The sequence below is a fragment of the Biomphalaria glabrata genome, chromosome 2, assembly GCF_947242115.1.
Source record: "Biomphalaria glabrata chromosome 2, xgBioGlab47.1, whole genome shotgun sequence".
Classification (NCBI taxonomy): Eukaryota; Metazoa; Mollusca; class Gastropoda; family Planorbidae; genus Biomphalaria; species Biomphalaria glabrata.
This window is the reverse complement of record NC_074712.1, coordinates 51,551,103-51,578,481: the sequence shown is the minus strand read 5'-3', so window position 1 is coordinate 51,578,481 and position 27,379 is coordinate 51,551,103. Positions and strand designations below refer to the sequence as shown.

General features: G+C 35.0%; 1 protein-coding gene across 1 annotated transcript in view; it reads left to right on the top strand.

Moving 5' to 3' along the window:
- LOC106055115 (sodium-independent sulfate anion transporter-like) overlaps window positions 1-24,733 on the top strand; it is a 28,001-nt gene extending 3,268 nt beyond the window's left edge. Inside the window, exons 2-17 of the mRNA XM_056021281.1 lie at window positions 5,856-6,070; window positions 7,867-7,969; window positions 8,278-8,500; window positions 10,778-10,863; window positions 12,100-12,179; window positions 12,722-12,870; window positions 14,275-14,450; window positions 14,782-14,854; window positions 15,248-15,359; window positions 18,787-18,983; window positions 20,540-20,598; window positions 21,894-21,965; window positions 22,223-22,325; window positions 22,552-22,685; window positions 23,022-23,124; window positions 23,667-24,733. Of these exons, the coding sequence (XP_055877256.1) occupies window positions 5,856-6,070; window positions 7,867-7,969; window positions 8,278-8,500; window positions 10,778-10,863; window positions 12,100-12,179; window positions 12,722-12,870; window positions 14,275-14,450; window positions 14,782-14,854; window positions 15,248-15,359; window positions 18,787-18,983; window positions 20,540-20,598; window positions 21,894-21,965; window positions 22,223-22,325; window positions 22,552-22,685; window positions 23,022-23,124; window positions 23,667-23,716 (1,935 nt within the window). The 3' untranslated portion in view covers window positions 23,717-24,733. The remainder of the gene's footprint in view (window positions 1-5,855; window positions 6,071-7,866; window positions 7,970-8,277; window positions 8,501-10,777; window positions 10,864-12,099; window positions 12,180-12,721; window positions 12,871-14,274; window positions 14,451-14,781; window positions 14,855-15,247; window positions 15,360-18,786; window positions 18,984-20,539; window positions 20,599-21,893; window positions 21,966-22,222; window positions 22,326-22,551; window positions 22,686-23,021; window positions 23,125-23,666) is intronic.
- The last annotated feature ends 2,646 nt before the right edge of the window (window positions 24,734-27,379 follow it).

Here is a 27,379-nt window from a genome sequence, read left to right as displayed (position 1 = left end):
ATATCAAGTAAACTAAAAAAGAAATAAAATTCGATGGAAATAACAGAGAGGAGGCGAGAGAAAGGAAGAGAGAGAGAAAGAAATACAACGAAAGAAATAAAAAGAGAAACAGAGAAAAAAATAAGTAAAAATAGAGAAACAAAGAAAGAGAGAGAGAAAGAAAGAAGGAAACAGAAAGAGACATAAAGAGAGAAAAAAGAAAGAGACTAAGAAAGATAGAAAGAGAGAGAGTGAGAATAAGAAAGAGAGAAAAAAGAACGAGAGAAAAAGAGACAGAAAGAGAGAAATAGAGAGTGAAAGAAAGAAACAAAGACTGAGAGGGAAAGAAAGAGACAGAGAAGAAAGAGAGAGAGAGAGAGAGAGAGAACGTAAATGTGCCCAGCATTTCACTTCGTGTTCCACTATGTTGTTAGCCTTAAAGAAAATGTCTTGTTAAAAAGTGACTCGGTTTGTTCAATACACAAGTCATTCTAAGACTTTGAGATATACAGAGTTCAAGTTACAAAGATACTTATTTACCACACCCTCCTCCCCGGTCTTAAAAAAAAAGTAGACCAGGCACTCACCCTCCCACCCCCACCCCCCATCATTAAAAAAATGCTAGTCAGATCTCATTGGATACGTCTTTTTTTTTTTCTTTGGTGGTGGTGGGGGGGGGGTTGCATTATTTCCAAAGAACTAAAACACTTGATGTAAAGTTTTCAAAGACCTCCAGTGATCTATGTGATGTTGTCAGCGACACTACAAGACCAGACTGACGTCACTATACACCTCACTGGAGCACACATTTAATGTGCAAATAGATCTGTAACATGTTACTTACGGTTTGGTCTCAAGTCGACTATTGATACAGAAGTGTCTTGTCTTCTTTGCATTACACTCTGATCCACTGGGTTCTGTTGCTTTGTCTATTACTGAGTTTTGAGTTTTGAGTTTAGGCACATCGGCACAATTTAGGCCATGCCGTGCCCGTAATCCTTTAAGGATCACTCTCCCTTTACATAACAAGGGCTAAATTCTACAGTTAAATCATTAAAATCAAGGTCTATTCACAGTTAAAATAGTAAAGGTAGTAAAAATTTAATAATTAGGTAAAAATCTAATGTTATCTATTACTTGACTTGAATTATAAGTTATATACAATACACTCTGATCCACTGGGTTCTATTGCTTTATCTATTTCTTGACTTGAATTATAAGTTATATACAATACACTCTGATCCACTGGGTTCTATTGCTTTATCTATTACTTGACTTGAATTATAAGCTCTATACAATACACTCTGATAGATTGGGTTCTATTGCTTTATCTATTACTTGACTTGAATTATAAGCTCTATACAATACACTCTGATCCACTGGGTTCTATTGCTTTATCTATTACTTGACTTGAATTATAAGCTCTATACAATACACTCTGATCCACTGGGTTCTATTGCTTTATCTATTACTTGACTTGAATTATAAGCTCTATACAATACACTCTGATCCACTGGGTTCTATTGCTTTATCTATTACTTGACTTGAATTATAAGCTCTATACAATACACTCTGATCCACTGGGTTCTATTGCTTTATCTATTACTTGACTTGAATTATAAGCTCTATACAATACACTCTGATCCACTGGGTTCTATTGCTTTATCTATTACTTGACTTGAATTATAAGCTCTATACAATACACTCTGATCCACTGGGTTCTATTGCTTTATCTATTACTTGACTTGAATTATAAGCTCTATACAATACACTCTGATCCACTGGGTTCTATTGCTTTATCTATTACTTGACTTGAATTATAAGCTCTATACAATACACTCTGATCCACTGGGTTCTATTGCTTTATCTATTACTTGACTTGAATTATAAGCTCTATACAATACACTCTGATCCACTGGGTTCTATTGCTTTATCTATTACTTGACTTGAATTATAAGCTCTATACAATACACTCTGATCCACTGGGTTCTATTGCTTTATCTATTACTTGACTTGAATTATAAGCTCTATACAATACACTCTGATCCACTGGGTTCTATTGCTTTATCTATTACTTGACTTGAATTATAAGCTCTATACAATACACTCTGATCCACTGGGTTCTATTGCTTTATCTATTACTTGACTTGAATTATAAGCTCTATACAATACACTCTGATCCACTGGGTTCTATTGCTTTATCTATTACTTGACTTGAATTATAAGCTCTATACAATACACTCTGATCCACTGGGTTCTATTGCTTTATCTATTACTTGACTTGAATTATAAGCTCTATACAATACACTCTGATCCATTGGGTTCTATTGCTTTATCTATTACTTGACTTGAATTATAAGCTCTATACAATACACTCTGATCCACTGGGTTCTATTGCTTTATCTATTACTTGACTTGAATTATAAGCTCTATACAATACACTCTGATCCACTGGGTTCTATTGCTTTATCTATTACTTGACTTGAATTATAAGCTCTATACAATACACTCTGATCCATTGGGTTCTATTGCTTTATCTATTACTTGACTTGAATTATAAGCTCTATACAATACACTCTGATCCACTGGGTTCTATTGCTTTATCTATTACTTGACTTGAATTATAAGCTCTATACAATACACTCTGATCCACTGGGTTCTATTGCTTTATCTATTACTTGACTTGAATTATAAGCTCTATACAATACACTCTGATCCACTGGGTTCTATTGCTTTATCTATTACTTGACTTGAATTATAAGCTCTATACAATACACTCTGATCCACTGGGTTCTATTGCTTTATCTATTACTTGACTTGAATTATAAGCTCTATACAATACACTCTGATCCACTGGGTTCTATTGCTTTATCTATTACTTGACTTGAATTATAAGCTCTATACAATACACTCTGATCCACTGGGTTCTATTGCTTTATCTATTACTTGACTTGAATTATAAGCTCTATACAATACACTCTGATCCACTGGGTTCTATTGCTTTATCTATTACTTGACTTGAATTATAAGCTCTATACAATACACTCTGATCCACTGGGTTCTATTGCTTTATCTATTACTTGACTTGAATTATAAGCTCTATACAATACACTCTGATCCATTGGGTTCTATTGCTTTATCTATTACTTGACTTGAATTATAAGCTCTATACAATACACTCTGATCCACTGGGTTCTATTGCTTTATCTATTACTTGACTTGAATTATAAGATCTATACAATACACTCTGATCCACTGGGTTCTATTGCTTTATCTATTACTTGACTTGAATTATAAGCTCTATACAATACACTCTGATCCACTTTGTTCTATTGCTTTATCTATTACTTGACTTGAATTATAAGCGCTATACAATACACTCTGATCCACTGGGTTCTATTGCTTTATCTATTACTTGACTTGAATTATAAGCTCTATACAATACACTCTGATCCACTGGGTTCTATTGCTTTATCTATTACTTGACTTGAATTATAAGCTCTATACAATACACTCTGATCCACTGGGTTCTATTGCTTTATCTATTACTTGACTTGAATTATAAGCTCTATACAATACACTCTGATCCACTGGGTTCTATTGCTTTATCTATTACTTGACTTGAATTATAAGCTCTATACAATACACTCTGATCCACTGGGTTCTATTGCTTTATCTATTACTTGACTTGAATTATAAGCTCTATACAATACACTCTGATCCACTGGGTTCTATTGCTTTATCTATTACTTGACTTGAATTATAAGCTCTATACAATACACTCTGATCCACTGGGTTCTATTGCTTTATCTATTACTTGACTTGAATTATAAGCTCTATACAATACACTCTGATCCATTGGGTTCTATTGCTTTATCTATTACTTGACTTGAATTATAAGCTCTATACAATACACTCTGATCCACTGGGTTCTATTGCTTTATCTATTACTTGACTTGAATTATAAGATCTATACAATACACTCTGATCCACTGGGTTCTATTGCTTTATCTATTACTTGACTTGAATTATAAGCTCTATACAATACACTCTGATCCACTTTGTTCTATTGCTTTATCTATTACTTGACTTGAATTATAAGCGCTATACAATACACTCTGATCCACTGGGTTCTATTGCTTTATCTATTACTTGACTTGAATTATAAGCTCTATACAATACACTCTGATCCACTGGGTTCTATTGCTTTATCTATTACTTGACTTGAATTATAAGCTCTATACAATACACTCTGATCCACTGGGTTCTATTGCTTTATCTATTACTTGACTTGAATTATAAGCTCTATACAATACACTCTGATCCACTGGGTTCTATTGCTTTATCTATTACTTGACTTGAATTATAAGCTCTATACAATACACTCTGATCCACTGGGTTCTATAGCTTAACTTGACTTATAAGCTTTAGACATTCTTTCAAAAATGAATATTTTTACACGGCTCTTAATGGAATGTGTGATTGAGAGTCATAGACCTCTTGGCTACCTACCTCAAAGTGCCTAAAGGCATCACGGAAACCTTGTTTGTAAAATGTTTTACATGTTTCGGATGTTCCTTCAGAGTTGAAGATAATTACTTCCTAGTCCAAACCTCCCGCAGGACGACGGGGGATGGAAGCGGGCAGGGTTTGAACCCGGGACCATCGATAAATCTGAACGACAGTCTAGCGCGCAAACCGCACGACCAGGCAGCCATCCTTCCAGGTACACAAACCGTCACCCCATCTAGTGCACAAAATAGAACTCGAAAAAGGCTCTATACGAACCAGAAAAATTAAAACAAAAATCGTTTATAAAAAAAACAACAAAAAACAAAGTTTATTCAAGTGGAAGAATTCAGCACTTCAATAATGTGGAAGTTATTTCCATTATTCGATGTCAAAGAAAAATAATAATTACCAATAACTAATTAACTAATAGGTTAATTTTTAAATTGATTCATGTTTTGCTAGGTACAATAAATATGTTCTGTGAATATCTGTGAATGCTGTAGGATTAAGTTCCCTTATAGTTTATAAAACAACAAAATAATGATTTACCAGTGACAATGATAAATTGGCTAATTTTGTTGTTGTTGTTGATTCATGTATTGTTTACGCCAATGAATAATTGTGCAAACTTTCAAGAAATGCTGTGGAAGAAAAAAACGTATTCAAACTTTTTGCTAGAAAGACAGACAGACAGACAAAGTGACTTTAGATAAGCCTTGTAAAAAATGTAAGAAAAGGTTTTATATTCAGAACGTCACTAATGGCTCTTACAGGATCGTTTATAGACTAGAGTACGGTAGTAGCCAAACACATTTCTCGAAATAATGTAGACTGTCACTGATGAATGTTTGTATGTATGTATAATGTATTTTTACACTCTGCGTGAATGACCGGAAGTGTGTTTGTTGTCAGAGAGTGGTCAGACAGAGTCCAGCTTGTGTTAGATGCTGTAAAGATTATTAAAGTGTATGTGTTCGATCGAGTGCTACTTGTTGATTTATAACTACAGCTGAACCAGGGACACCTAGACGTAGCGAGACCTAAGGTAGTTTGTACCCAGTTATAAGTAGATAGAGTTATATAATAGGAATGCTGTAACATACACCTAATAGTCTTGTTTTGTATACTGTGTATAATATATTATTGTATATGGTGAGCTAAAATCCCTTATACATAACTGTACTAAGCAAATAACTTACAAAATGTCTTTTATTTGTAAAGGAATGTAGACGTTATGTTAGTATGGACAAAGTCTGCTTATACTAATATAATTAAAATAAGGTTACTCTATGGTTGATATAGTCCACCAAACTATCTACATATAGAAGTACAATAAGTAAAAGTGTTTTTTTTTCCATCACCAGGCTCCTGTCAATGGTCACAATGGGTCGATGTACAGCGTGACCCCCAGTGCAAAGACAGGGAAGTCGACAACCTTATCAGAGTTCGGATCCTATGACGACATAGTAACGCCTTCCGTGCCCCTGAAAGAGAGGGCTAAGGATTACGTCCGATCATGTTGCACTATGGACACTCTCAAGCGGAAACTCCCGATCATTGGCTGGCTCCCGCAGTACAAGTGAGACCTTTATTTGTTGGTAGATCTCTCTGTGGTAATAGAAGATGCAAGGCTGAGTAGATGTGATACTTGCTTACAGTGGTGATTGTAGCGATTTACGTCAAAAATAATTGTATTGATGCAGTTTTAGTTAACAGAAGAAAATGAAAATGATTATTTATTATTATTATCTACTCATTTTAAAAAGACGTTTTAGTTTCCGTTGTTTGGCTTTTCTATTTCGTTTTTGTTTTCATTTTTATTTCAGTCACTCTAAGAATTTTTTTTCATTATTAAGTGCGAGCTCATATTTTAAATAACAATTAAACAGAATAAAATAATCCATCTAGTAGAAGGCTGTGAAGGGTTAAGGACTTGAAAAGTCGCCTTGATCTTCATGGTGAAAAATGTGTGCTGTCCTTCATACCGCCATGGCGCACTAAAGCAATTTTTCCATTCACTGAACAGATAAATTGCTGAGTAAACACTTTGCTGAGATTGTACAAGAAATCTAATAGGTCTTCTAGGAACTTTTTAAAAATGTTCTTTCTTTGGTTTCTAGCTCCAAACAGTACAACTAAACCAATGTTGGCGTATTACATTCTGTATGTAGAGCTTGAAATAAAAAAAGAACGTGTACACCAAAACTGAATATAACTTTCATTTATTAATTTTCCCAAGCTTCAACTTGAAACCAGATGCACACTACAACGCAAATGAAATGATAATTTAAACAAAATCTAACCCCTGAAATCTACACGTCATTTCTGTCTAAAGTCTCCGACTAGTCTCCTCTCTTCCAGCTTTCACACCAGTAGTTATTAACTTCAATTACGACATACCACCTCGTGATTACATCAGAATCTCTTTAGTCTACAGGAACATTTTAAAAAAGTTAGATCTTGCTAATGGTTACAGGGACATACACTCCATAACAGAAATTGGGAACTGTGTCGTTTAAAAAAGAGATACACTCGGATAATCGAGAGTCCAGTTAACTGACGACTTGTCATCATAATATCATTAACTTGTCATCATAATATCATTAACTTGTCATTATTATATCATTAACTTGTCATCAAAATATCATTAACTTGTCATCATTATATCATTAACTTGTCATCATAATATCATTAACTTGTCATCAAAATATCATTAACTTGTCATCATTATATCATTAACTTGTCATCAAAATATCATTAACTTATCATCATTATATCATTAACTTGTCATCATTATATCATTAACTTGTCATCATTATATCATTAAATTGTCTTCATAATATCATTAACTTGTCATCATTATATCATTAACTTGTCATCATTATATCATTAACTTGTCATCATAATATCATTAACTTGTCATCATAATATCATTAACTTGTCATCATTATATCATTAACTTGTCATCATTATATCATTAACTTGTCATCAAAATATCATTAACTTGTCATCATTATATCATTAACTTGTCATCATTATATCATTAACTTGTCATCATAATATCATTAACTTGTCATCATAATATCATTAACTTGTCATCATTATATCATTAACATGTCATCATTATATCATTAAATTGTCTTCATAATATCATTAACTTGTCATCATTATATCATTAACTTGTCATCATTATATCATTAACTTGTCATCATTATATCATTAACTTGTCATCATTATATCATTAACTTGTCTTCATAAATTCCTCGTATTATTTATACTGCACTCTCACTTGTATTGTCTCTAGTACATCCTCGCCTTGTCTACACACAACCCTCATCTAGCGTGCTGATGCAAAGCGACTGTTTTATTTTACAGTTTCCACAAGCTCCAGTATGACCTGATAGCTGGTATCACAGTAGGCATGACCCTCATTCCTCAAGGACTAGCCTACGCCGGCATCGCTGGATTACCTCCCGTGGTACGTCCTTTAAATACTAATACATTCACCTACATTAATTCAAATTGTTTTATGTATTTATGTACAAATCATATTATGAATCCATGACACCCGGCTACATATGCCATGACCATACGTAAGTATCAGAGCCTCCTAGTCCCATTGCATAAACATACAATTTCACTAGAGGGCCATGCACATGCTTTTAAACGACCAAATTCCCTAGGATATTTTCAGGTTGGTTTATTTTCTGTAAACAACACCGTGTGATTTTCATTCCATTTAAACTTTCATTATGTTAGGACTTATAAATCTTGTTTGATTTCCAGTACGGACTCTACTCTGGCTACATCTGCTGCTTCATCTACGTGTTGACTGGCTCTGCTAAGGACATCACTGTTGGGCCGAGCGCCATCATGTCTCTCTTGACGGCTTCTTTTGCTACTTCCTTATCCCCAAAACTTCCCAACGGAGATGTGGACCCGACAATGGCCATTATGTTAGGTTTTACCACTGGTCTCATACACATTGTAATGGGTCTATTGAATCTGGGTAAGTTGAGCCTTATACATATCCTTATGGGTTATAAAATATATGTAAGTTTAGTCTATTTAACATATTGTTATAAACCTGGTGGTGGCACAGATGGGGGTAGTGGTATGTGTGTAGTCAACCGACTCAAATCGCCCCAGGCCAGCGTTAGACGAGCGGTCAACCGTGACGAGTTACGACGGTCAGCCGAGACGTGTGTCAACATGACGGTTCGGGAAGGATCGGCGTCGTTAACAGACCTCAGAAGCGTCAGGAGGGATGTAGTCATGTGACGAAACTAGAAACGTCGAAGCGATGTTCCGTCCGGTTCGAGAAGGCAGGGACCCTATATAAAGAGCGGGGCTGTCGCAGTCAAGACGGTTCAGAAAAGGGGTTCAGAGCCCGGTTCACTACAGTCCGGTCTACTACAGCACAGTTCAGTGTGGTTCAGCGGTGTGGTACGACGGTTCAGTGCTGAGTACTATCATGTACAGTTGAGACGAACGGCGTCTTGATCTTGGTCTGTGATCGAGTCCGACACAACGAGCTCAGTGTGTGAAGTCAGTCCTGAACTGTTGAACCCAGTGCAAGCCCGGAACGAGATGGAGAGGCCAGTACAAGAGTTGATACGGTGTTATCGGAGAGATATTTGTACAATGTACGTTTTGCCAATTGTACAGTATTGGCTCAGATTTATTTAACTATTAAGTGTTACGTTACTTTGGAGCCCTGAGTTGTCAAGTTCTTTAAGTTGGTGGTGTATGGTGCAGTTTTCAGAGAGCATGGATAGTGAGATTCGTAACAATATGAACAGGTCTTTCAAATGTTGGGCTAGCGTCGCCTCATAAACACCAAAATAAATCTTTTTAATTAGGCTGAGCTTATTTCTAAATACGTTTCATGAATGTGGCTAAGCTCTGCCTCATAGCATTTGTGTAAGTCTGTTTCATCAGGAAATGCTTCATCAAAATTTCAGTACTTTAAGTCTTCTCGTGTAGTTCATCTCTACTCAGCTGTTAATTACGGTCTTCTTGTCTCGAGTGCCGCTGAGGCTACAGAAGTAAACATTTCCTTGTACATATTTGTTTACCTCTGTTCTGGGAAACAACTTCCTCCAACGTCACATCATTTGCTTCTTCAACATTTAAGAAACATAAACACTGCAGATCTTTTTGTTTCTGACAACAAACAGTCAACATTTCCTGTACAATGTTTATAAGACATTGGGGTTGGAAGTTCCTGTATGTTTCACCACTTTTACATGGTCATGAACATTTTTATTTCTGAACCCTGTTACCCATTATCAAGAGTCATTTTTGCAAAGCTTACCTCAACTCTGTCTCTCCTCTCTGTCTGGTAAAAGATTCCACACCCAATCTATGATCAGGCTGAAATTTAGTACAATCATTTCTTGTACCAGAAAAAAAAAACAAGAATTAATAATAATAATAATAACAATTAGTTGATAATTTATTGTTAATTAAATTATGTTTTTTTGGTATCGAACAAGGGAAAGAAATTGTACTAGAGTGATGTGGTGGTCTAAGTTGAATTAGTCCCCTTAATACTATGTAGAGAAAAATAGGTCGCTGCTTTAAAGTTTGAAGCTAACAAAAGATACTATAAAGCCTTCTAGTTTCATAAGCGCTTACTAGCATAGTGGTTAGTGTGTTGGCTCGTGAAAGCTTGAGCCATGCTACTATATTTTCCTAATTAAATAATTGAAATTCCAAGAAAATATTAGGAATGAGTTAAATTTTGTTGTCCTAAAGATTTCAAAATCATGTTAGACCCATACTTTCAAAGGCTCTGCCTCTAACTTCTTAACGTCTTAATGAGTAAACGTTTCTGTGTTTCTGTAGCTCGCGGCTAACGTGAGTGTCATGTGGCCAGCACAACGACCAACTAATGTCATGAAGCCATTAGAGTGAACTATGGGGCACCCTAAAAATCCCGAAATTAAAAATCCAAGTCTACAATCGGGGAAATTGAGAACCCTCGGTTCGGAAGTTCGTACATAAAATTTTTATTTTCACAACAAGGGCAAAATAATCCAGAAATGACGTCATTACTACTGTTGTTTGACTAAAAAAAAAACATCTTTTCTGAAATTAATTAGATGCTTAAAAATAGCATTAACGACGTGTTTGTTCCTGGTAATGAGGAAGAAGGGCAATAAAATTAATGAATTCGACCTTGACAGTGAATGTTAAATTCAGACCTATGTGTCCAAACTGTACTAAACATCTACATTTGTTTATTCACTACGTCATACGAGCTATTCTGTTCACCTTACAGGTATACTTGTCAGCTATATATCTTTCCCTGTCATCAACGCTTTCGCATCTGCTGCTGCCATCACCATTGCTGTCAGCCAACTTAGAGTAAGTGATATGAGATATTGATAGATTATACCAGCTACTGTTGTCAGAGAGAAAGAGAGACAGAGAGAAAGATAGAGAGAAAATGAGAGAGAGACAGAGAGAGAGACGGAGAGAGAGACAGAGGGGACAATTTTATTACAAAGCTTTTATCAACTCAATCTGTCTGTCTGTTTGTCAGTCTGGTATAAAATTTGAACACGTTATGTTATCAACTCAATCTGTCTGTCTGTTTGTCAGTCTGGTATAAATTTTGAACATGTTATGTTATCAACTCAATCTGTTTGTCTGTCTGGGGTATACATTTTGAACACATTATTTCTCCCCACCCATACTCGGATCAAGTTGAGACTTAATATTATTATTTATGAAAAATGAATCAATAAAAAAGATTAACCAAAAAGTCAATTCATTACAGGTAATTAATTATTTTGTTTGATACCAACAAGAGGAATTAATCGTTCATAATTCAGAGATATGGCTAAATATGTAGAGTCGTGTTCCCTTAGATGATTGTACACGTTATTTCTACCACACACATTCTTGGATCAAGTTAAAACTTCATACATGAATCAATTTTAAAAAATTAAAAAATTATTCAATTAATTATCAGTAATTAATTGTTTTGTTGAAATCAAAAAAAGAAAATAAATCAACATTGATAAACATAGTTGTACATAGTGGGTTCTCCACCTTGAAATGCTTGGTAGTTGTTTGCATAATTACGAACTATTTGGTCACCTGTTTCTTTGTGTTCAGTAACGGATGAAAGAAAGAAATAGCTGTTCATGAATATTTAGCGCGCAGTCTTATGTATACATTAGCTGGACTTCTTAGAAGAGCTATAGACTGCGCAAGCTCTCTGGAAACATTCTTGGCTATATTGAAGCATGACGTGAAATAGACAGAATCGGATTAGAGTGATCTGCATCAGCTTGATAAGGGAGGAATTGATTTGTAAAAATAAATTATGATGTATTTTTTTAAGTCTCACTTTGAGAAATCACAAGATGACAGCCTACTTGATAAATTAACCAGAGAAACTAATTACTTATCCCATAGTATTGGCGATGTTGAGGGAAGTTAGTAATTTTATTTTTTGTTTTCACTAGGGAATTGTAAATGTGTCTCGATTCTTCGTTTGTTTTCTGAAAGTTTGTTACGTCTGCTAGATCTTTTGCTTCTCACAAAGAGTTGTCGTTCTTGTGTTCACTTTGTAATTGTCTCCTTTGTTTTCAGACACTGCTGGGTCTAAAGGGAGTTCCCAATGACTTTGTTGAGGCGCTAGACAATATTAGGCAGAGACTTCCCTACATCAAGTATGTCTTTAATATTTTATTTATTATTGTATACTCCTCGTACTGAATGTAAATCTACATCCTCATTTACATGTAGACATTACGGTGATTATGGGAAGCCCAGGATATTACCAACTTTAGGGTTTAACAAATAACAAAAAAAAAGTTTTAAAAATATGCAAAAGAAAAATATAAAAGAAAAACAGCGCCATTAACTTTATACATACTCTCTTGCTGACCCTTTTCAAGAGAATTTTAAAACGTTTTGTTAACTACGATTTAGAAAGATTTATTGTCTAATTTTTCTTTAAAAAGAAGCTAAATGATATTAAATGTGTGTTTACTTTACAACACGGGGGTAGCCTTGAAACACGGGGACAGCCAATGAGAAAGATAACTCATCCCACGTTTGTATAATATCTTTATTTACTAGATCTAGCTCTATCTGCATTATTTTGTATCTTGGGGAATCTTGCCCACACGCCTTCTTACTTTATTTAAAATTCGCCCTTGTCTAGATCTATAGATTCCAATGCCTTGCAAGACTTCATTTTTAATTTCAGTGTCTGGGATATGACCATGGGACTGAGCTGTGTCGTGGTGGTCATTCTAATTAAAAAACTTCGAGAGATCAAATTTAAAACCGACCCAAACAAGGAGACGCCTATTATTATATCAGCCCTACGACAGATGGTGTATATCATTGGGGCAGGTAAGATCCACTTCTGCTTTGAGAGAAACTTGTGACATGACTTCTTAACATATTTGAGAATCCAAATCTCGTTTACAGAAAGAGACGGGGAAGTAATTACACCAATTACACAAGATCTACTTGCCCACATTTCCACTCAAGAAGAAATCGTTCAAACTTCAACCTTTCCAATTTTTTTTCCGCATCTTTCGCCGTGTCCACACTCCTGATTTAAAATTATAAACTCCGTATGCTCGCTTGCCAGTAAATAACAAACTCCATTTCTTGGGCAATAATGAACAAGTCCCGTTATCTTCTTTGTCTCGTTCCTATTGTGTAAGTCTCTTACGATGTCTGCATCCAGCTTTATTTCTCCTAATAGTAGTAAGATGTTGGTGGATAGCTGTGTATGTATTATGGTCTGTCATTGTTTAATTAAGTAAGACTACTACATGTTTAGGTACATGCATTCATTCATTTGAGCAATTATTAAGAACAAGATTTGTAGCCCGTTGAGACCTCTCAGAAATAAGTATTAATTCCTCTTATCTTATAAATACAGAAGTTCTTCAGAAATAAGGTTTATATGTCTGTGTTTATTTTTATTTCAATTTAAAAAAAAACAGTGCAATGATATTATACCTTGTGATCGAGAGTTACATACTTGTATGTCAATCCGTCAATGGCCAGGTTATTTCTATTTTGCATTTTTGGTAAACAGAATTCCAAAGTATTGATAAGGGCAGTATTTTAGTATTTTAATAAAGTATTTCATAATTTTCCCTTGTCATCATTAAAGAAACAAATTTCAAAGTTCTTTCACTTGTAGCATTAATAAATTTGGATTTATTTACTTGGCAAAACTGCCAAAAGTGATTTTTCAATGTGACGCTTCTTTGTATTTATTTCAAATGGTCTCCTTTTATTTTGTTACGGTTAATGTTCCATTCTCTCGCCACCACACTACTTCAAATCGCTTTCTATTCTTTTTCTCAAAATTTTATGGATTAAAGAATGTAAAAGGCAAAAAAGTAAAGTTTTCCTTTCAGACCTTTCGATCTATGGGGCGAATGATGTTAAGGTCATCTGTTACTATGGCCAACGGTTAACGAACAGGGTGTTATGTGGCCAACACAACGACCAACCGCCTTTACATTCCCCAACTGAAGTCAGGTACCTATTAGCATTGGGTGGACTCAGTGGCGCCCTAAAATTTCCGTAATTCAAAGTCCCTGTCTACACCAAGATTCGAACCCAGGACCCCAATTTCGGAATCCGAGCGCTTAACCACTCAGCCACCGCGCCCCCGAATGTAAAAGTTGTCTTAGAATTAAAATGTATAAACAAAGAGCGTATGACTGTGATTAATCATTAGAGTGCAAATCCATAATAGTTTTTTTTTCAATTGTGATTTTTTCTCCTCAGCCTCTACTGCCATCACTGTCATTCTGGCTTCCATAGTATTGTACATCTTGGAACAAAACGGAATCCATGCTATCACTCCAACTGGCTACATCAAGCCTGGACTACCGGAAATTCGTGTCCCTGATTTCAGTATTTCAAATGGAAATTTCACAATGTCCTCATCAGAAATGTTCTCTGTAAGTTTTTCATATTTTTAAAAAATCCATATTTATTTGTTATTTTAAAGAAAAAGAGAAAATATTTCCCGTTGTGGGAATCGAACCCACGTTATTTGCGCAATGCCTTATCAACTTAGCTAAACAGCCTTACTTTTATGTGCGAAATTTCATTTTAAAATGAACTATTCAAATTTCTGTACTTGTAGTTAAATTTTTTGGTTTGCGGTTATTGAGTCTTTTTACCTGTCTTTTAGACGAAAATGTAAGTTAGCTGTAGGAACTGTGTGCGTTATTATTGTATGTACCTTTTGAATCATTAGATTACACACAAAATATATTTATTTTTCAGAAACTTGGTGCTGGTATTATTGTCATGCCAATTATCGCGTTGATTGAAGCCATGGCAATCGGAAAGTTTTTTGGTAATAATAAAACTTTGTTTTCACGTAGTATATGTATCCTGTTTATGTCCTGCAAGGATTATTTAATATTATAATTCCGATGTCTACACATTGATATGTATATTGCTAGAACTATTGTGTTTGTTTTACTTGTCAAGTTGTCTCAAATCTAAGTTTGTTGACATTCTATACAAATACTAAAACAGCTATAAACTAAATGTTAAGCATATAATGAAATTATTGTAAAATATTGTATCATGTAGTTATTTGTGTTTTATAAATAAATGAAACAATAAAATGGCTGTGTACTATTTAAAACCAAACATAGCCATTTTTCGCCATTGACATTTTAGAACAATAATAATTATACATTTTTAAATATTAATATAATAATTATGTTCATTCGTTTACCAGCCAGAGTGAATCGTTATAAACTAGACCCCAACCAGGAACTACTCTCTTACGGCATTTGTAACCTGGTCAATGCTTTCTTTCAAGGGTATACCATCACAGGGGCCTTCTCCAGGTAACAGCAATAGCAGATGTAGTTATTTACTTGATCCATGTGCTACTATACACATCGTAATGGCATTTATCAACCGGATAAGTTATTTATAATTTTTATTTATTTCTCAAATTGTCCAACTTTTCGTAAATGTATGCATCATCAACTCCACAACCCCAATATTAGGATCGTCTGGAAGTAGCTTAATCTATGTTTGTTTGTCAAATGTTTTGGATAGTTGAAGGTAATCTGTTTGTTTGTCAAATGTTTTGGATAGTTGAAGGTAATCTGTTTGTTTGTCAAATGTTTTGGATAGTTGAAGGTAATCTGTTTGTTTGTCAAATGTTTTGGATAGTTGAAGGTAATCTATGTTTGTTTGTCAAATGTTTTGGATAGTTGAAGGTAATCTGTTTGTTTGTCAAATGTTTTGGATAGTTGAAGGTAATCTATGTTTGTTTGTCAAATGTTTTGGATAGTTGAAGGTAATCTGTTTGTTTGTCAAATGTTTTGGATAGTTGAAGGTAATCTATGTTTGTTTGTCAAATGTTTTGGATAGTTGAAGGTAATCTGTTTGTTTGTCAAATGTTTTGGATAGTTGAAGGTAATCTGTTTGTTTGTCAAATGTTTTGGATAGTTGAAGGTAATCTGTTTGTTTGTCAAATGTTTTGGATAGTTGAAGGTAATCTGTTTGTTTGTCAAATGTTTTGGATAGTTGAAGGTAATCTGTTTGTTTGTCAAATGTTTTGGATAGTTGAAGGTAATCTGTTTGTTTGTCAAATGTTTTGGATAGTTGAAGGTAATCTGTTTGTTTGTCAAATGTTTTGGATAGTTGAAGGTAATCTGTTTGTTTGTCAAATGTTTTGGATAGTTGAAGGTAATCTGTTTGTTTGTCAAATGTTTTGGATAGTTGAAGGTAATCTGTTTGTTTGTCAAATGTTTTGGATAGTTGAAGGTAATCTGTTTGTTTGTCAAATGTTTTGGATAGTTGAAGGTAATCTGTTTGTTTGTCAAATGTTTTGGATAGTTGAAGGTAATCTGTTTGTTTGTCAAATGTTTTGGATAGTTGAAGGTAATCTGTTTGTTTGTCAAATGTTTTGGATAGTTGAAGGTAATCTGTTTGTTTGTCAAATGTTTTGGATAGTTGAAGGTAATCTGTTTGTTTGTCAAATGTTTTGGATAGTTGAAGGTAATCTGTTTGTTTGTCAAATGTTTTGGATAGTTGAAGGTAATCTGTTTGTTTGTCAAATGTTTTGGATAGTTGAAGGTAATCTGTTTGTTTGTCAAATGTTTTGGATAGTTGAAGGTAATCTGTTTGTTTGTCAAATGTTTTGGATAGTTGAAGGTAATCTGTTTGTTTGTCAAATGTTTTGGATAGTTGAAGGTAATCTGTTTGTTTGTCAAATGTTTTGGATAGTTGAAGGTAATCTGTTTGTTTGTCAAATGTTTTGGATAGTTGAAGGTAATCTGTTTGTTTGTCAAATGTTTTGGATAGTTGAAGGTAATCTGTTTGTTTGTCAAATGTTTTGGATAGTTGAAGGTAATCTGTTTGTTTGTCAAATGTTTTGGATAGTTGAAGGTAATCTGTTTGTTTGTCAAATGTTTTGGATAGTTGAAGGTAATCTGTTTGTTTGTCAAATGTTTTGGATAGTTGAAGGTAATCTGTTTGTTTGTCAAATGTTTTGGATAGTTGAAGGTAATCTGTTTGTTTGTCAAATGTTTTGGATAGTTGAAGGTAATCTGTTTGTTTGTCAAATGTTTTGGATAGTTGAAGGTAATCTGTTTGTTTGTCAAATGTTTTGGATAGTTGAAGGTAATCTGTTTGTTTGTCAAATGTTTTGGATAGTTGAAGGTAATCTGTTTGTTTGTCAAATGTTTTGGATAGTTGAAGGTAATCTGTTTGTTTGTCAAATGTTTTGGATAGTTGAAGGTAATCTGTTTGTTTGTCAAATGTTTTGGATAGTTGAAGGTAATCTGTTTGTTTGTCAAATGTTTTGGATAGTTGAAGGTAATCTGTTTGTTTGTCAAATGTTTTGGATAGTTGAAGGTAATCTGTTTGTTTGTCAAATGTTTTGGATAGTTGAAGGTAATCTGTTTGTTTGTCAAATGTTTTGGATAGTTGAAGGTAATCTGTTTGTTTGTCAAATGTTTTGGATAGTTGAAGGTAATCTGTTTGTTTGTCAAATGTTTTGGATAGTTGAAGGTAATCTGTTTGTTTGTCAAATGTTTTGGATAGTTGAAGGTAATCTGTTTGTTTGTCAAATGTTTTGGATAGTTGAAGGTAATCTGCTTGTTTGTCAAATGTTTTGGATAGTTGAAGGTAATCTGTTTGTTTGTCAAATGTTTTGGATAGTTGAAGGTAATCTGTTTGTTTGTCAAATGTTTTGGATAGTTGAAGGTAATCTACTAGTCTTAGTCTTGGCAGCGGGCAGGGTATGAACCCGGGACTATCGAGACAACCAAACGGACAGTCCATCTCGCTTACCACGGGCAGCCATGCACATATTTTGTTTGACAATGTACTATTAAACCTCGTATTAAATACTATTTCTGCCTATACTAGTTTTACTAACTTTAAATATGAGTGCAAGGAACATTGATTGTTGATTTTACAAGTAATATTTAAAAAACAACAACATTTATTCCTAATTTATGTTCAGATAATATTGTAAACTAAACATTCAAATTTTATTTGTAATTGAAACAAATAAAAAAAATATAGACAGTGGTGGGATCGAACCCACGACATTCCCATAGTTAGCGTGCTGTTCTATCAACTCAGCTAGCCAATCGTTACATAACCTATCTACGAAAATTGAGCTTGACCTAATGATTCATCTCCCGTCCCTTCCTTCTTTAATTCAACATTTGCACAATTCCTCATTCACACCAACTTATAAGAACATTCCCACCCATGAGGAGAGAGAGAGTTAACTAATAGCAGGGAGTGAAAAAAGTGATATTGTTTTAGTCTCAATTGATAGGTTCTAAACATATTTCGTGTATAACTATATCTTTCTAATTATTTTTCTCTTTGGGGCTCATTTGTGAGAGTATAAAGCTAGAGTAATCATTTTAGGATACTTGTATTGTAGACTGATCAGCAGTCGATACTTTGAGCTCTAAACATCTCCAAATGGAAGTCCCCCATCCATTGTTACTTTAACTCTCGATAGCTGTGTAGATCAGGCTTAACGTTTATCAAAGAAAGTAATTCCCATTGAGTCTTTCAGTAGATGTTAAGGTTGCTACGCTTAGGAATTTATTATATTTTACTGAATATCAAATCAGGATCGAAACAACTAGTTTAACAATTAGGATTCAATAATGTGATGTCTTGGAAACATTCTTATATACAATGTCAATATCATATATGTGCTATATGTTGGTCCTGGAGCGTATTATCCTTTTGATTTCTAACTTAATGAAACAACTGTTGGGTCCATCACAGAACGGCTATCAACGCCCAATGTGGGGTCAAGACAACCTTAGGAAGCATCTTTACTGGCATCATCGTCATCATCGCTTTGAGTTTCATGACGCCCATCTTCTACTACATCCCCAAGTGTGCCCTGGCTGGGGTCATCATAGCGGCCGTGTTGGCCATGGTGGACGTCCACACTTTCGTAGCTCTTTACAAAGCCAACAGTAAGTTCCGTCTCAAGCTTAATACACACCAAAATGTCATCATTTTTGTCTTTTAAGTGAAGATGGATAATAATTACTTTTTTTCGAGCAATTTCTAACTCATATATTTTTTCCTTATTTTTTGAATGTTTCAAATAATAACAGAACAATACATCTTGTTCTTTATCCCCGCAGTAGTTGAACTGTTAATCAACTTTAGCTACATACCTTCTGATAGAGAGTTATAAAACTCTAACAACAAAAGCATCAATCTCCTCTTTGTAATATCCTAGTTGGATTCTTTAAGGCATAGATTTCAATCATTTAGAAAGAGAAGAGAAAGCAATAAGGAAACAGTGTGGGCGCTGTAAGGAAACCTCAAAAAAAAAAAAGTCCAAGAAATAAAAAGCAGAAGACTGGCAGATTTTGAAATAGACAATTCAAGAACGCGATACTGAAAAATCACCGTGAAAAAAAAATGATTGCTATAAGCGAGAGAGATTAGAGTTTTGATAATACAGTGCTAAAAATATATCGTAAACCATTTCAAATAATCAATACTTTTTATATTAGTATAATCTGTACACTAGAAATACTGAAAAACCAAATGTTTTCCACCTGCAATGATAAATAAGTAATATATATTTAAAAACTGTTCGATTTTATGAGTAATTTATTTTCGAAATTGGAGGGTATATTCATGAATTAGGTTTGATATAAAATAGGTCAAAGCCTATTAGCTTAAACAGATTTTTTTTACAATAATTGTAAAGAAATATAGTTTAATACATACCACTGTCATATCAATGTACCTTAAGGGCATTGCATAATTCTATCTGCATTCATTAGTACTCAGTACTGTTGTCTGATGGGTATGGATTTGTCTGCATCCATTAGTACTCTGTGCTGTAGTCTGATGGGGATGGATATGTCTGCATCCATTAGTACTCAGTACTGTAGTCTGATGGGTATGGATGTGTCTGCATCCATTAGTACTCAGTACTGTAGTCTGATGGGTATGGATGTGTCTGCATCCATTAGTACTCAGTACTGTAGTCTGATGGGGATGGATATGTCTGCATCCATTAGTACTCAGTACTGTAGTCTGATGGGTATGGATGTGTCTGCATCCATTAGTACTCAGTACTGTAGTCTGATGGGTATGGATGTGTCTGCATCCATTAGTACTCAGTGCTGTAGTCTGATGGGTATGGATGTGTCTGCATCCATTAGTACTCAGTACTGTAGTCTGATGGGTATGGATGTGTCTGCATCCATTAGTACTCAGTGCTGTTGTCTGATGGGTATGGATGTGTCTGCATCCATTAGTACTCAGTGCTGTAGTCTGATGGGTATGGATGTGTCTGCATCCATTAGTACTCAGTGCTGTAGTCTGATGGGTATGGATGTGTCTGCATCCATTAGTACTCAGTGCTGTTGTCTGATGGGTATGGATGTGTCTACATCCATTAGCACTCAGTGCTGTAGTCTGATGGGTATGGATGTGTCTGCATCTATTAGTACTCAGTGCTGTTGTCTGATGGTAATGAACTGTTATTGACTTTCATTATTGACAGAAGTAGATGTGTTCCCATACCTGGTGACCTTTGCTGCGACCTTGCTGATAGGTGTCCAGGTAAGTTTGAAACTCATTGGATTGTTTTGTTTCTGATTCGCGTAGAATTACACTGTATGACAATGTCGATAAATGAAACAGACCTGAATCATATCCACACAAGTAGTATGGTGTCATATGATGTAATATTATAGTAATATATATGTCTCTTTCTGTCTCGGAAGACAATGAATGCGCCCAGTTCAGTCACTGTTATTGGCTGCATCTTGAGACGGGGCAGAATCGGGTGTGGCTAGTAAAGTCAATTCTGGAACGGCAGATTGTTTACAGTTCATGCATTAGTATGCATCTGTTTTAGGGCTAGCTGATAAGGCAGCTTTCTTTTCCTTTCTCTTGACTGAAGCAGTTTCGTTTATTTTGCTGTCGTCGAGGATCGTACCAGTACGCACTCTGTCTCCATGCTGTCCGGTCTTGGTCTATCCCCTCCCACATACTTCCATTGATATCTGTGGTTCTCATGTCTCACTTGCAGACATCTCTATAGGTTAGTGATGAACTATGTGATGCATGATGTGATGCAATTTTTATGTAATATGTGATTGTTTGTGATTACTTGCCCTGGCCTAATACAGACTTCTGAAAATTATTTGTTAAAATTAATGCGATTTTTTAAAAATATAAGTTGCAAGTTATTTCAAAATGATAATTTGTAATTGACTCACAAAACTTAAGATGAATAACAAAACGTCACCTAAGCTGTTCTGTTCAACATGAAAACTAGAAGAATGTCTCTAAACATGCAATTACTAAATATTCACAAGTCCCTTAACCCGTACAGGCCATATTAATAGAAAACACACAATCACAAAAACAAAACTAGTTTTGAAAAATACATGTATTAAAATAAACTTTTAAAAAAATGTGACATAAAAATATATTTTAAAAGATCTAAAGATTTTGGCTTCCATTTTAAATCGCTCTTACGCTTGAAGAGCACATAAACAAATTAATATCAAGATTGAAAGAATGTGATGTAAGCACACTTCGTATACATAGGCATGGTCACGTGAACAAAGTACGTAGACATTTGAAACAAATATACCATTCTTAGGCCATCCTATAATTTTCCATTAAACTAAAACAAAAACATTTAGCATAGATCTGTAAAGAAACTTGATTTTGCTTTGGAGCTTGATTACGAATCCTTCACATACAGAAGTGATATTACGGATTGCAATACCTCTTTCTGTGAGACTCAAACATTCAAACATTACGTGATAAAATTAATATTGAGAGTGTACAATTTTTCATATGCATTTTGATTGTGATATAAATAAAAATGATTTTTTTTTCAGTGGGGAATTTTCGTTGGCATTGGTCTATCACTGCTGATATTACTGTATCCTATTGCAAGACCTAAGATGTTGGTAGGTAATTAACTTGAGAAATATTAAAGATTTAATGTCAATTATCAGAAATTTTGTTTCGATTTTTTACTCGTTTGGCATAATAAGTTTTTAGTTTAACCATTTTTCATTAATTATAATCATTATTCAAGTATGTTATTACTATATATACCACATTAAACTAATTTCTATGGGAGTCTATTTGTACTCCTGTAAACATAGACACTTCGCACAAATTGATACAACGTTAACTAATATATTTTTGTTGAATTGTGTAGTTTTCAGCACTTCAAGGCTTCATGGTAGTCACACCAACAACAGGATTGAGTTTTCCCAGTGCTGAATATTTAGAGATCAAAGCCTTAGATAGGGCTCTAGATGGTAAGTTGACTATGATGTCCAATCTAAATATAAGTCTCAGCTACCACAAGTTTATTAGCTAGCGTTCTTTATGTACAAGCTCTTGGACTAATCTCGACTTCGATTAGATATCTTTGATCCACAATGAATAAAGTGATCATCCCCAAATTAGGGTGTATACCTTTTTTTCATTTGCATCAAAACTCCTGTCGACACTTTTTAACATTGTCCATGCTCAACCTTTCAGTCGAGAAACCAAACCACGTGATCCTGAACATGGAACATCTTTCGAACATGGACTTTTCAGGTGTGCAGGCCATCAAATCTTTAATGGCTGAGTTTGAGGTCCACGCCATGAAGCTTATCTTAGCTCAGGGACAGGTAAGGCAAAAACATCTCTAGTATCAATTTTCAGGAATTATTTTTAACGTGGGTTTGCAAGTGTTAATAATTAATATTATACAAAGAATTTTTTTAGGATAGATGATTTAAAAATAAGATAAATTAGTAAAATTACTTTTGATCTTCTTAGACAGAAAGCTAAACCATGATTAATAGGTTTAAAGATATACTGTTGTTTGTTGAATAGAACCCAATATACTATAGAACACTTCATTAGGGCTAATATGCAACTACAAAAAGCCATAGTTATCTTCAGTTTACGTTAGCTATTCACTATCACAGAACTATAAAGATTGTATTCTAACATCTGTACAGAAACGAGTCAGGAAACAACTGAAAAGAGCTAAGATTCCAAATCTAATCATTGCACGAACAGTGGAAGAAGCTGCGGAAATATTTACTGCTCAAATAGAATCAGGTAAATTGGACCATTTCTATGGATTTGTTTCAGAAAGAGTGATAGATGTGTGGATGGCGTGAAGAAAGCTCATAGCTTCCTAACAATGAAGATTGAGTTTGAATCCCGATATTGCCTCTGAGTTTCGTATTTAGATTTCGCTCGAGCTTTTACACAGATTCCCCTTATATTTGTCTTCACATTTCCAGAAAAGAAATGATTATTATTGTTATTATTATTATTATATAATCAGAACATTACTGAGTGGGACACTGTTGAGGGGACTGGAATGAATTTCCTTTCTCTTTGAAATCTTGGCATTAATTCATTTCTACAATAAAAATACTACTACTGCTGCAGACCAGTTACATCACCAGAATATTCCATAGTGGACACTGGTATAGGAGATTTACAATGATTGTACTTTATATGTACATAGAAATGTAACAAAGCTCGACCCAAGCAGCTCTAGAGAATGAAAATTTATTTGTCCAATAGCATTAATAGAATGTCTGTTTCCTAGATTAATTACATAACAAAAATCTTTCTTTTTTTTTTTACAGGTACAGACCCATATGAAAACGAAGAGGGAAATTTCATGAGCCGGCTTTAGTCATCTTGTTTTGGGTAGAGTTACAATAGGGCACAAAGTCGTGACAAAGTAGGCCTACTAATGTGATGTGTAGACAAAGAAACGATACAACAAAACTATTTTTATTTTGTTTCTCTAATTTTGAGAAATGATTCTGTATATAGTTGTTACTATGCTGATATATGTACATTGTTATAAAAAAAGAATGACATAAGACTGTACATATATATTGAAATGAACAAATGTGTCATAATTCTGTTCACTGTTGTAACTAATTGTATGGAAGTGGTGTCTACATGGACTAGTGTTACACGCGCTACGAAAAAAAGAATTCACTTGCATTGCTATTTTTTTAGTATTTCTTAAATGAGTTTTTAAGTATTTCTAAAAGTAATTGATTGTACATCTGACCTTAAGTTATTGCTGACTTTTTTGAGCAAATGTATACTTTATAATATAAAGATTGGAAAGGACTTATAAATAAAAGAACTCGAATAGTTATTTTTAGCTCTAACAAGCACAGTCTATGTAACCTAATGTATATAGTTACATCGCAAATAGTAAAACGGGTGTGTTTAAGTTGGCCTGTGATTTGGTATTTTAAGGGCATGTTCAAGTTGGTTAATCTACAAATAGATATTGGCGTTTAGTAGAAAGGATACAATCACTTGTGCTAACGACTTTTAAAAAGTACACATTACCTCAATTCAAGTACTACCGTTCATAGTCTCGAGACTAAGAACTACTTCAACTGAAGTGTACACTGGCGATCAGCGCCAATCTCTTATTCTCAAATCGAATAAGATTGTACTTTATTTAAATGGCATTACGTGTAACTATGAAATTGCTACATTATCTAAAACTTGTTTGTATGTTAGTATAGAAGTATGACTGCCTTGCGGGGCCATTTATTAACTTCTTTATATTCATGTTTCAAATGGGATGAACAGATGTAAGTATGATATCCGAGTACATAAGTCTGTTCACCTTGTCAGAGTAAAATAAAAGAGAAAAGAATCTCATGAATACATTTTCTAATGAACTTCTTTCCGTTTTTTTTTTAAAGCTTTCTTTCTATTCACATATTGTTGGGGGATGGGGGGGGGGGTATTTGTCATTTTTGTGTTTGTTTTTCATGTCTGTTCATATATTGATCAAGTGAATTAAAATTGTAGATACAACGAAGCACTGGACACTTGCGCTAAGATAAGTGTAAACTCAAAATGTAGGCGTATATAGCGCACATTCCCCTGAATTAGTTTAACAAAATTCTACTCAACGTCGGAAATAAACATGCATAATTCGAGTTTAGATTTTTTTTCAATTAATAATATTACATACTTCATTTCATTATAAATTTGCTTGGTAATGACGATTGGTATTAGCGATAACTCTTATCACCTTACTTCTTGATTACACTAAATGTATAGTTACATCCCTTGCATTGTATTTAAAAGTTCATTCTTTCATTTTATGCAAATTACAAAGGTCGGTAGTCTGTCAAGATGACTAGATCAAAACTGTTTCTATTTCTATATATAAGAGTGTACAGTTGAAGTCACCAATAAACAGAATATATGATAATTTTATAATCTAATTCGTTCTCAAACACACATGTACACACGAACACATACACACAGTTGAATTCAACGTCACTTAATCGTGAAAAAACAAGATCTCGTCCCAGCTTCGAAAGTTAACCTCGGTTTAGCGGGTCACTACTGATGTAATGGTCTCTGAAGTCTTTTGAACTAGGTGGTCACTCAGTATCATCTTTAAGGCCATATTTGTCTTTTTATCGTTTGACTTTAAGCCAAGAAAGAGGTCAATTAGTTTACCAACACACGGACAAACACACACAAATATATACACACACACACACATTTACAAGCGCAGCTGATCTAAGGATCCTCCTCATGTGACATTCACACGGAGGTTGAAAAGGAGAAGTGAGGGGCGACTACTGTGTGCGCGTGTAAAAATAGGTCGTCATAACATATAAAAAAAAAAAACATTAAATATATTCATTACTGTTACATGAAAAATATTTAAACATACATTACATAGGCTTCAACAGAATAACAAAAATAATAATGTTTAAGTAATAAATTAATTCATAATGGCTACCTATGAAGGGGGCTCGAGGTTCGACACCCGACTCAAGCAGAGTTGTGTTTACTGAGCGCCTAAACGCAGCACGGAAAAACCTTCTCCTAGATACCCCTCCCCCCCCCCCCCCCAGTGGTCCACAACTGAGATTGGACCATAGCGCTCTGAGTATGCTATAAGCAAGAAAATAGCGATATAAAAAACAACAACTCTAAAGCACAGTGTCGTCAGGTTTGTAAACAAAAACAATTTCAACATGCTTTTCAAAATAATAACAAAAAGAAAAAAAAACATGTACCATAAAATCTTAATGGACCAACCGTAAACAAACCACATATAGCCACGTGATAATATTGATAAACAATGAAACTTACGTATCACGTGACAGCCTTTATGGATTGCGTAATTTGTATAGAAGATTTAGAGAACCACGTGGTAAAATGTTGTTTGTTTACGATTGGTGATTGAGGTCCATTAGATTGAGATCGAGATTACCTACATAACTCGCCATTTAGGGATTTCGGTATAGAGGACACGATTCTCTTAAGCCTTCACACACATGGTGTTTGATAATGATTTCATCGTCACTTTATTGCAGCAGTTAATATTATGCCAATCGTTTTAAGAAAGATCATCTTACCGGTGAGTGAAAGTTACTTATAAGGAGTCAATGTGGAATCATGGTGCAGCCAGGGTGGAATCATGGTGCAACCAGGGTGGAATCATGGTACAGCCAGGGTGGAATCATGGTGCAGTCAGGGTGGAATCATGGTACAGCCAGGGTGGAATCATGGTGCAGCCAGGGTAGAATCATGGTACAGCCAGGGTGGAATCATGGTGCAGCCAGGGTGGAATCATGGTGCAGCCAGGGTGGAATCATGGTGCAGTCAGGGTGGAATCATGGTACAGCGAATGTGGAATCATGGTGCAGTCAGGGTGGAATCATGGTGCAGTCAGGTGGAATCATGGTGCAGCCAGGGTGGAATCATGGTGCAGCCAGGGTGGAATCATGGTGCAGCCAGGGTGGAATAATGGTGCAGTCAGGGTGGAATCATGGTGCAGCCAGGGTGGAATCATGGTGCAGCCAGGGTGGAATCATGGTGCAGTCAGGGTGGAATCATGGTACAGCCAATGTGGAATCATGGTGCAGTCAGGGTGGAATCATGGTGCAGTCAGGTGGAATCATGGTGCAGCCAGGGTGGAATCATGGTGCAGTCAGGGTGGAATCATGGTACAGCCAGGGTGGAATCATGGTGCAGCCAGGGTAGAATCATGGTGCAGTCAGGGTGGAATCATGGTGCAGCCAGGGTGGAATCATGGTGCAGTCAGGGTGGAATCCTAGTGCAGCCAGGGTGGAATCATGGTGGAATCATGGTGGATTTAGTCAACCTTAGCACATAGTCTAACGGGAGAGGGAAGAGGAAGTGCCCCGAATGCCACCTTTCTTTTTAGTTTGTTTTTTGTTTGGACGTCATACCAGGAAGCTCCCTAATAAAAAACGGACGGCCAAGTCACTCTCAAGCTCCGCCCACCTGGATCAGGTTATTAGCATATTTCTTAATTAAAACAAACGTC